This window comes from Myotis daubentonii, chromosome 17, assembly GCF_963259705.1.
Source record: "Myotis daubentonii chromosome 17, mMyoDau2.1, whole genome shotgun sequence".
NCBI lineage: Eukaryota > Metazoa > Chordata > Mammalia > Chiroptera > Vespertilionidae > Myotis > Myotis daubentonii.
In genome coordinates this window covers 29,411,177-29,423,212 of record NC_081856.1, presented here as the reverse complement: position 1 = coordinate 29,423,212, position 12,036 = coordinate 29,411,177, and the positions used below count along the sequence as shown (strand labels likewise).

The window sequence follows — 12,036 nt, the reverse complement described above, 5'->3', positions numbered from 1 at the left end:
GATTATAATAGAATCAGGGACATAGAAAGGGAATGGACTGACTATTCTTGGGGGGGAAAGGGGTGTGGGAGATGTGGGAAGAGACTGGACAAAAATCGTGCACCTATGGGATGAGGACAGTGGGTGGGGAGTGAGGGCGGAGGGTGGGTCGGGAACTGGGAGGAGGGGAGTTATGGGGGGGGGGAAAAAGAGGAACAAATGTAATAATCTGAACAATAAAGATTTAATTTAAAAAAAAAAAAAAGACTCCACACACAAGGATGGATGAAGAAACTGCAAGTACAAAAGTGAATTTATGTTTGTATTGTGGGGAGGGGGGGTGGGATGGATGGTGGTGGTCGCAGTCATGAGGAACAGAGTGTTGTGTTAATGCTGGCAATGTATAATAAAGAATTTGATTTCCATTTAAAAAAAAAAAAAAAAAAAACTTCTATGAAAACAGTGTGCTATAGCCCTAACTGGTTTGGCTCCGTGGATAGAGCGTCGGCCTGTGGACTGAGGGGTCCCAGGTTCGATTCCGGTCAAGGGCATGTACCTTGGTTGCGAGCACGTCCTCAGTGGGGAGTGTGCAGGAGGCAGCTGAATTGATGTTTCTCTCTCATCAATGTTTCTGACTTTCTATTCCCCTCCCTTCCTCTCTGTAAAAAATCAATAAAATATATTAAAAACAAAACAAAACAGTATGCTATAGTAGCAATAGTAAATTAACATGGAAAAAAAGAAAAGCATTACATTTTTAAGTCTGTTTTAAATGTTTAAATCCATTTGTAGCCATCATATGCAATAAAAATAGTAATGAAAAGAGTAATGTGGTTACCAGGGTTTGTGGCCTCAATATTATTACCTGTTAATATTACCCTTTGGTCTGTGTGGGCCTAAACACCCATACAAATGATCATCAAAGAGTGATCCCATAAAAGAAGTTTTATAATATCATATCTGAACAATAAACATACTTATCCTTCTCTTTTCCTCCACCAAATATGGGATGTAGTAAAACTCCACCAGTTTTCAGCTCATACGCCACGATTTTGTCCAGCTCCTAAAAAAAAAATATGAAAATTGGAGCCAGTGAAAATTTTTTTACATATAAATTTAAAATTGAACTGTGATTTCTCATTTTCTAGAATTAGAATGTAAATTTCCTAAATAAACTAAATAATTTGAAAAGTAATTTATGTTCTTATAAAAAAAGCAAATTATACCGCTGGCTAAAAGACAGCACCTAAAAGCCTTGTCTACTTTGTGACTTTAGAGCTGGCCAGTATCCTGGTAACTTTCCTAATGGCTCTTCCCAACCTTTCTAGCTGGTTTTCCAAGTTTACGTCTTCCTTCTCTGTATTTGGCTTTGATGGAGAATTTAGGAAAGTAAAAACAAATGGGGATAAAATGTCAGGAATCAACATTTTAAAATGCGTTGTCTTCTCTAATATGACATACATCAAAGTAAAAAAATAAAAGCTTAAGTGAAAAAAGGACAACGTAACTGTGCTAGCAATTCATAACTAGTTAAATAATATACAAGCAGAATAGAGAAGTGGTAAAAATCATAATGAAGTGGTTAAAAGCCAGGTCTAAATCCTGGCTCTACTACTTACTAGCTGTGTAACTTTGGCCAAATAACTTAACCTCTCTGTGCCTCAGTTTCCTCATCTATAAAATGGGGATAATAACAGAGTAGTTAGGAAGATTAAGATGGTTAACATTTATAAAATGCTTATAACAGTGCCCAAAACACGGTAAGTGCTGCATGTCAGTTCCCCTTCATTAGTTTCTGAAATGAAGAAAGGACTCTTCAGTTCTAGATGCAGGAATTCTTCTATAGTTCTAAATGTCTGAAATCTTTTACAATTACCTTTTGGCTTACTTAAGTTCTAGTTGGGGTGATGAAGATAGATAAAATGAGAAAAGGGGGGAAATGAAGGGCTCTATTTAATAAGGATATTAAAGGCTAATCTTCTTCCACCTTAGAAGAAATAAGCTAAGCATGATATGATTTAAATGTGTATTTACATGAATGGGCTAGGGGTCCTCAAACTTTTTAAACAGGGGGCCAGTTCACTATCCCTCAGACCGTTGGAGGGCCGGACTATAGTTTAAAAAAAACTATGAACAAATTCCTATGCACACTGCACATATCTTATTTTGAAGGAAAAAAAACAAAACGGGAACAAATACAATATTGTATTTGCATGTGGCCCACGGGCCGTAGTTTGAGGACCCCTGGGCTAGGCAAAATACTAGTACAGTTGATTTTTGTCTTTTGGGCCAAATCTTTAAATTACAGGAAAAAGACTAACAATGACAGGAGCATAAATGTACTGAAGGGCTAGCCAGCATATAATAAGCACTTACTATGTACAAGGCACCATGCATGTTACATGTATGATGTCTCATATTCCCCACCCATGGGGTAGATACTAATACTACTCTCCTTATACAGATGAGGCTTGGAAAGATTAACCAAAGTAACAAAGCTTGTAAATGTATGAGGCCAACTGCAAAGCAATCTGACTCCAGAACCTGGACTCTAAGTCTAAACAAATTTAGGAAGCAGAGAGATACATTAAAAATGACTACTATGAGAATTTGAAATATATCTGATAACTAACTTGATGTTTAAGGAGCTTAAATATTCTCTTCCTTAGGAAAAAAAGTTTTTAGAGGCCAACACTGATAATGGAAATGGGATAAAATAGACCATTAGTCTTTCCCATTATAGTCATTCTCAGTTTACTGGAAAAAAATTAGAGACTTTTGAATGACAATAAGTATTTTACAATTATTTTTCTAAAAATGGAAATGTGACTGGCCAGTGTGGCTCAATAGTTGAGCACTGACCCATGCACCAGGAGGTCGCCGATTCCTGGTCAGAGCACATGCCCAGCAGGGGATGTACAGGATGTTTCTCTCATTCATATTTCTTTATCAGTTTCCAACTCCCTTTCTTTTTCTCTAAAATCAATAAAAATAAAATAAAATAAAAAATAAAGGACATGCAACTTTGAAATCATGAAAACATGTCTTACTGACTTCTAAGTGGACAATGGATCTAGGTATTTTTACCTCTTTAATCCAATGGCGGTATTCATTAACTCCAAAAGTTTTTTTCATCCAAAGTCCATAAATATAGCCTGAAATTCCCTTCAGTACCCATTCATCAGACCTAAGCAAAAAGTAAAAATATGAACTTTTAATCATAGAAATTCTTCAGATAAAACTGAAGATTACAGGTATAGTGTATACTTCTCTGCCTTCTTAAAGAAAATGAAAGTTATTAATAAATTATTTGGTTTTTTCCACTTCCAGCTGAGTTCTACTTGACCATTCCTTGTGTCTTTTCACATCTGGCTTCACCTTTAACTGCAGGACTGCTGCAGTCTTAGTTCAAGTACAATGTGCCTATGTGTGTTCTCTGGCAGTGCTGCTTCCCTCTCGCCCAACTCTGTCCACACAGTCAGCCTCTAAAATAACAGCCGCATTCAGTTATTAGCAACCCATGCATAATTATCGATGGGATTCCAAGACCTGAAGTTTAATTACTTAATTTTTTAGTTTCTCAAGAGGAAAGCCAATTGATATCATTCATTCATTTATTCATTCATTCATTTGTTCATTCAAACATTTGGTTTACCATGTTGCAGGCTCTATTCTTTAGTGAAACTATGTAATTTCAGAAAGTCAAGAGGCTTTACCCTCTGCCCTCTCTTCTCCAACAAGGGGGGAAAAATAATATTTATAGCACAGAATGGTCACTTATGAATTACAATCTTAAGGGAGTTTCCTGTGTTTCTTCAAATGCATCTTAAATTAATCAAAAAGAAAATAAAAACTGGTGTCTCTTACATCATTCAAATAAATTAGCACAGAGCTAGGCACCAGCAGGAAAATTCCTGCATCACTATCACTATTGTAGAAGACCGTTATTTTGCCTTAAAAATTATCTTGAACATTACCAATTGCACTGAGTACTGACATTAGAATTCTAACTATAGTTTGCTGTACATTCAATTCCCTTTATCTATTCATTCAGTTTAAGAAATTGTTGCTATCAAAATTCTTGCCTTATTCTTATCGCAAATTGCAAAACTAATTATATTGAATTCATGACCAAAAATTTAGGATGAAATTTACATTCATTCTTTTTCTTTAAATATATATATATATATAGAGAGAGAGAGAGAGAGAGAGAGAGAGAGAGAGAGAGAGAGAATACTGTCTTTTAACTACTGCAGTTAGCACAAAGGTGAGTTTACATTGCAAGAAAAGAAAATAAAAACAAAATTTCTTGATTCTTCTGCTCAGTATTGTAAACTTTGATATTACTCACCAAGACATTCTGGATATGAAACATCCAAAAAACTGCTGGGCCAAGGACTGTGCTAAACACCTTCTAGTCAAAGGTGTCTCATCAATAATCATGGCACTGTGTAACAGATTTGTGCTGGAATTTTAAAAAGACAGCTATTTATAACCAGGAAAAAAACAATTATTGAGTCAAAATAAGAGAATCCCACATCTAATCTAATAAAAGAGAAACATGCAAATTGACTGCACCTCCACTATGCCCAAGCCACGCCCACCAGCCAATCAGAGCAACTATATGCAAATTAACCCAATCAAGATGGCGGCTGGCAGCCATGGAGCTGGAGCAAGCAGGAGGCTTGGTTGCCTCGGTGATGAAGGAAACCAAGCTTCCTGCCTGCCCTGGCCAGCTGTGGCCTCCGCTCAAGGAAACAAAGTTTCAATTATCTATAATAATAAAAGCATAATATGCTAATTAAACAGGACATCCTTCCGGACGTCCTTCTGGGATGAAGCCGGGGCTGCAGCTGCTGGATTGAGGCAGCTGCCGCGGCTGTGAGGGAGGGATCTAGGCAGCCTCCCTCACCCCGCCCCTGTGGCAGCAATGGAGGGATCCAGGCAGCTGCCTATGGCTGAGATGGAGTGATTCAAGCAACCGCCCACAGCTGCAAGGGAGGATCGAGGCAGTCGCCTCACCGAGGGAGGTATTGAGGCAGCCATGGCTGCGAAGGCCTACTCTTGCACAAATTTCATGCATCGGGCCTCTAGTAGAAGATAAATAAATCCCAGATACCTGCTTCCAGCCAGCCTCCACTGGGAGCTTGGGTGGATGGAGGCCGTGGCCAGCCTGCACACAGCCATCAGCCCCTCACCCAGGCTGGCCAGGCACCCCAGCAAGACCCCCCTCCCTGAAGGGGGTGTGGCCAGCCTGAAAATGGCTCTCAGCCCCTTACCCAGGCTGGCCAGGCACCCCAGCAGGACCCCCACCCTGATCCGGGACACTCTTCAGGGCAAACCAGCCGGCCCCCACCCATGCACCAGGTCTCTATACTATATAGTAAAAGGGTAATATGCAAATGGACCCTAACAGCAGAACGACTGGGAATGACTGGTCACTATGACACATACTGACCACCAGGGGGAAGACGCTCAATGCAGGAGCTGCCCCCTGGTGGTCAGTGTGCTCCCACAGGGGAGCTCTGTTCAGCCACAAGCCAGGCTGACAGCTGCCAGTACAGCGGCGGTGGTGGGATCCTCTCCCGCCTCCTCAGCAGCGCTAAGGATGTCCGACTGCAGCTTAGGCCTGCTCCCCGCTGGCAAGTGGACATCCCCCGAGGGCTCCCAGGCAGGTTGTCATCCCCCGAGGGGTCCCAGACTGCAAGAGGGCACAGGCTGGGCTGAAGGACCACCCCCCCACCCCCCCGCGAGCGCACAAATTTTTGTGTACCGAGCCTCTACTTTAAAATAATAGAATTGAAGTTAGGCAAAAAAGAGAAAAATCAGAATATTTTCCCAAAGAGCTTTCGCATCTTTTCGAAATATAGCTGAAATCCATAATCTTGATATGTTTTGCTTAAAGCAAAGACTATAATGTTTCCCACTGAGTTCCATGAAAAGCATATATACCTTTTGCAGGGGTAAAGGGAAGGGAAGCATATGTTAATAAAAAAAAACTAATCCTCCTATGAAGGCCTCTTGTTTTCCAAGTAATAACTGTTAATTTTTTGTGCTCTATTATTTACTTTCATATACACTGACCCATAGGAACCTTCTAACAACCCTCTGGAAAATGCAAGGGCAGTATTATTATCCCCTTTTTGTTTTTTATTTTATTTTTAATATTTTTATTGATTTCAGAGGGAGAGAGAGGTAGAAACATCAATGATGAGAGAGAATCACTGATTGGCTGCTTCCTGCATGCCCCCTACTGGAGACTGAGCCTGCAACCCAGGCATGTGCCCTTGACCAGAATCGAAACCAGGACCCTTTAGTCTGCAGGCCAACACTCTATCCACTGAGCCAAACCAGCTAGGGCAGTGGTCGGCAAACTACGGCTCGTGAGCCATATGCAGTTCTTTGGCTCCTTGAGTGTGACCACGAAGTTTCAATCGCACTGTATGTGCGCACCCACACGTGGTATTTTGTGGAAGAGCCACACTCAAGGGGCCGCAATTTGCCGACCACTGAGCTAGGGCAAACCCCTTTATAGAGATGAGAAAATTTAGGTCCAGATAGGGTAAAATGATTGACCTTGACACACAAAACTTCTAAATTTAAAACTTTTCAAAGAATGAAACAGAGAAGGGAGAGAGGTAAAGAGAATACAAAAGGAAAGAAAATAAAGTTCTCTTTTCCTTTTTTCTTACAAAATAATTTCTGAAAATATAAATGAATTTTGAATAGTGCTAAGAAAAATCTCTCACTAGTTATTCACAAAATAACTTAAATGATTTTTAACTGCATAAGCAGAAAAGACTTTCAAAAAATAAGTAAAATATTCCCTCTTCTGTAATAATTTCAAGATTATGTGCCTATAGAATAAAACAAAATATTTAAAGCCAGAAAAAAAATCTGCCATTTTCAAGAATTAAACATCTATAAGTGCATTGAAGTTAAATGAGAAATTTAGGACACTTTTATTTCCTTCTTTGCCTTTCCTTCATCTTAAATTTTTGTCAAATAATTATATATTTAATGATTTACTTTTTTCTCTTAAAGAATTACTTTTTTCTCTTAAAGGCATTTGCATTTTGTTTCATAATCATGTTCCAAAAAATGATTTAAACGTTAACTGTTCTTTTTTTTTTTTGACATTAACTATTCTTTACTGGCTTAATTATTTACCAATGGTAGTAAATAGGCATTAACTATTCTTTAATAGTTAATGGTTGTTCCTTTTGTACCCGCTTCCATTTTTGGTTTCTTCCTTTAGACTCATCTCAATTGACTGATGGACCTTTGGGGGCATTGTTTGTCAGGCTGATTATGTGAGTTCTTACATGTCGAGAAGGTCTTTCTCTTAACCCATCTATACTAATAAAAGGGTTATATGCTAATTAGACCGGACATCTTCCAGACCTCCATCCGGACAGAGCCACAGTGGCAGGGGCCGAGGCAGAGGTGGTTAGGGGTGACCAGGCTGACAGGGGAGGGCAGTTAGGGGTGACCAGGCTGGCAGGGGAGGGAAGTTAGGGGCAACCAGACCGGCAGGGGAGGGCGGTTAGGGGCAACCAGGCCAGCAGGCATAAGTGGTTAAGGGTGACCAGGCCGGCAGGCAGAGGTGGTTAAGAGCAACCAGGCAGGTAAGGGAGCAGTTAGGGGCGATCAGGCCAACAGAGGAGCAGTTAGGGGCATCAGGTCAGGCAGGCAGAGTGGTTAGGGGCGATCAGGCAGGCAGGCAGGTGAGTGGTTAGGAACCAGCGGTCTGGGATTGCGAGAGGGGTCCCAGATTAGAGAGGGTGCAGGCCGGGCTGAGGGACCACCCCCCACCCCCAATGCACGAATTTCGTGCACCGGGCCTCTAGTATATGAATAGTATGGTAACTATGTACAGAATTCTTTGTAAGTATTGCTCCTAAAAATTCAATAGGCATTGCTTCATTGTAGAATTTAGTTACATAAATAAAGTTTGGGAAAAGTCCACTTTTTTCTTTGTGTGTAACTTGTTTCCTTCCTATTTAAATACTGAAATGTTTTTCCTTTATCCTTGAAACTTGAGATTTCATAAAGATGTACAGTCCCTTTATATTCATTTTATCCCTTAAATCTGATGGCTTGCAGTTTCCTTCATGTCAGAGAAATGTTCTTCTATTATTTCTTTGATTTTAAAAGTAGTAGATTACCGAAAATAATTAAACAAAATCTTTAACTAGAATCTTTAAAAAAAAATTTCGTTCGGTTTTATTGAGATAGAACTGACATACAGCACTGTATAAGTTTAAAGTGTATAGCATAATGACTTGATTTACATAATTCCAAAATGATTATCACAATAACTTTAGTTAAAATTTATTACCTGGTAGATAGGGTTACAAGAAAAAAAAAAGAGAGAGAGAAAAATGTTATTTTCCTTGTGATAAGAACTTTTAATATTTACTACCTTCACAACTTTCAAGTACACATTACATCCTCAATACTTACTTATCTTATAACAGAAAGTTTATACCTTTTAACCACCTTTATCCAATGCCCCCAGTTTCCACCCCACCACTGATAACCACAAGTCTGATGTCTTTTTCCATAAGTTTTATTTTGGTATAGATTCCACATCTAAGTGAAATTATACAGCCTTTGTCTTTCTCTGGCTTAACTAGAAACTTTAAATGAGTACATAAAATGCTCATTAGTGGTTGACTCATAATGGGCTCAGTAAATATATGTAGAGTGAGTAATGAATGAATGAATCTCTTTGCTCCTTCTCTTTCTGTGCTCATCTTCTTCCTGTTAAACAAATGTTGTATCACTTATATTCTCTGTCTCATGTTTTCCCTCATCTCTTTAGCCTTTTCCTCTGATATCTAATAGAAATTTTCAAGCTAGTTTTCGAATATCATTTGGTTTTATGCTATTCATGGCTTATACTTTCTACATTTTTAATAGTGATTTTTCATATAAAAGGAATTTTTATAATTGAAATTTCATACATTCTTTTCTCATACATGCAATAAAAATTGTAGAAACTGCCCAGCTCCCAGCTCAGTGGTTGAGCATTGACCTATGAACCAGGAGGTCAGGGTTCGATCCCTGATCAGGGCACATGCCCGGGTTGCGGGCTTGATCCCCAGTGTGGGGCGTGTAGGAGGCAACTGATCAATGATACTCTCTCATCATTGAGGTTTCTATCTCTCTATTCCTTTCCTTTCCTCTTTGAAATCAATAAATATATATTTTTGCCCTAGCCAGCTTGGCTCAGTGGATATAGCGTCAACCTGAGGACTGAAGGGTCTCGGGTTTGATTCCGGTCAAGGGTATATGCCTGGGTTTGCAAGCTTGATCCCCATAGGGGGAGTGCAGGAGGCAGCCAATCAATGATTCTCTCTCATCATTGATGTTTCTCTCTCTCTCTCCCTCTCCCTTCCTCTCTGAAATCAAGAAAAATATATTTAAAAATAAATAAATAATTATTTTTAACAATTGTAGAAACTAAAAAAATATATGTAAAACATTATTATCAGTTAATTCTGGATGAAAACAGTATGAGTCTTTTGGGTTATTCTAAAAGTTTTCTTTATGCTTTTTTATGTTCTTTAATTTTTTTTTTAATATATTTTATTGATTTTTTTACAGAGAGGAAGGGAGAGGGATAGAGAGTCAGAAACATCGAGGAGAGAGAAACATCGATCAGCTGCCTCCTGCACATCTCCTACTGGGGATGTGCCCGCAACCCAGGTACATGCCCTTGACCGGAATCGAACCCAGGACCCTTCAGTCCGCAGGCCGGCGCTCTATCCACTGAGCCAAACCGGTCTCGGCTATGTTCTTTAATTTTAAAAACACTAGATTTTCTACAAAGCCAATCATGTCTAAATTAAAGAAAAAATACAGAACACATCTTAAAATTGATCATATAATAAATAACTATTTCAAATTTAAAGAAATACCAACCTAAAAATGCTCATAGAAGCATAAGCAGCCACTTCAACATAAGCCTCATCGATGAATACAGTCTTAAAGCAGGAGTATGGGTATCGACATGTAAGAATTTCTTCATAAAATTCAAAAACTTCATGAAGATATGATGTGGTATGTTTAAGCAATGGAAGAAGTTGGGGTAAACAAAAATGAGTGACCTGAAAATAAAAGAAAGAATATCCTAAATAAGTTAATTTTATATTTTAAATTTCCTAAATATCTCAATTATAGATAAACTAGAGGCCTGGTGCACAAATTCGTGCACAGAGTGCGGGGGGGGGGGGGCGGGGGGGGGGACGACGACTGTGGGAGGTTGGCCAGCTGGGGGAAAGGGACTGCGGGAGGTTGGCTGCTGGCCCCAAGGAGGGAGCTGGCCCTTGGCCCCCCTGGGAAAGGGGCCGCGTCCGTCGTCACCCACCCCTGCTTCCCTGTCCCAGCCTGCCTGAAGACCCCAACGGGTTGGGAGAGGAGGCAATGGTTGCCAGGCGTGGAAGGAACAGATGCTAGACACTGATGTCACCATCGGTGCCCTGCCACCGTGTGGTTCCCTGCCTCCCCCTCGCCTTCTTCCCTTGCAACTGTGCCACCGTGGCAAGCAGGCAGCCCCCGGGGAAGAAAGAGGACAGAGGACAGGAGCAAGACAAACCCTTGTGTCGAGGGCTGACTTTCAATAGATTGCAGCGAGGGAGCTGCTCTGCTATGTATGAAACCCTGACCCAGAAGTACGTCTCTACGAATGGTTTAGCACCAGGGGCCGATGGGGGCTGGCCAGCCAGGGGGAGGGGCTGTGGGAGGTTGGCTATGGGAGCGCACTGACCACCAGGGGGCAGCTCCTGTGCTGAGCGTCTGCCCCCTGGTGGTCAGTGCATGTCACAGCGACTGGTCGACCAGTTGTTTTGGTCGTTCAGTTGTAACAGTCACTTAGGCTTTTATATATATATATAGATGTTCATACAGGTCCTTTTTTCTTTTTTACAAATTCATGGTACTGAAAGAAAATGCTTGTGTGAAATTAGAGATTACTTTTACTATATGTATAAAATATTTATTGTACTTAAAAATCAAATTCATGATGGATTATAAGTATCTAAAATGCTTAGAACGAATGAAAATAAAACTTTGTTTTTAAATTAAGTAAAAAATTCTCCTGCATACAAAACAAAAAAGATGTGCATTTCAAAGACTTACAGATCTACCAGTAATTCAGAAATACCTAACCCAGTGAACACTGGACATGTCATAGTATTATCTTAATAATTAATAGTCAATGCTAATCATACTATCTTTACTGCACATAGAATGTCCTCCTCGACTATCTCAACTACATATTGAAAGCTGCAGGGAGCTTATTGCTTGCTAGGAAATAAGAAATGCCTGCAATAGAAATTCTGATTTCCTTATTAGGCTACATCACACCTTGGACATGACACACAAATATCACATTCCATCTTGTCTCAATTTATGATTCTGTGCCAAATGAATGGCATTAACAGTGACAGAGATCACCCTTGATAGAATGAGCTGGCAATGTTTCAGGCAGGAGACTGAATATAAGCTAATCTTTTTGAATTGGACAAAAGTCTGATAGGTAAGGAGAGGAAAAGAGGACATTCCAGGTAGTGTCAGAAATAGGGTATGATTAGGAAAATCTAAGTAAACTATCTATATTGAATATAACAAACACAAATAGGAATGTATTAGAAAAAAGCTAAAAATGAATATTAAGGTCAAATTTTAGAAGATCTTGAAAGCCATGCTAACAAGTTCTGATTATTGCAGGAATGTGGAGGTAAAGAAAGTTTCAATGTGTGATAAAAATTATTCTTCTGATAGCATTATAAAAAAATAGAGTAGAGACTACCATAATAATGAGGGATGAATATCCATATATTATTAATGGACAGGGCCCAAATTGCATCCTGATCAACATTCCTATTGGTACACAAACAAAAAAAATACTACTCACCAAAAAAAGAATTCACTTTCAGACAAATCTACATGATAGCAAATCTACTGATATTGAGGCAAAAATTAAAACTATTTGAGCCCAGCTGGTATGGCTCAGTGGTTGAGCATCAACCCTTGAACCAGAAGGTCAGG

The 12,036-nt window shown here is 39.6% G+C and overlaps 1 protein-coding gene across 9 annotated transcripts in view; it reads right to left on the bottom strand.

Annotated features, from left to right (window-relative positions):
* TAF2 (TATA-box binding protein associated factor 2) overlaps positions 1-12,036 on the bottom strand; it is a 77,662-nt gene that overhangs the window by 42,731 nt on the left and 22,895 nt on the right. For all 9 annotated transcript variants that reach the window (XM_059671829.1, XM_059671830.1, XM_059671832.1 and 6 more), the window contains 4 exons: positions 9,910-10,094; positions 4,331-4,444; positions 3,067-3,166; positions 957-1,042 (listed from right to left, as the gene is read on the bottom strand). In XM_059671829.1, the coding sequence (XP_059527812.1) occupies positions 957-1,042; positions 3,067-3,166; positions 4,331-4,444; positions 9,910-10,094 (485 nt within the window). The remainder of the gene's footprint in view (positions 1-956; positions 1,043-3,066; positions 3,167-4,330; positions 4,445-9,909; positions 10,095-12,036) is intronic.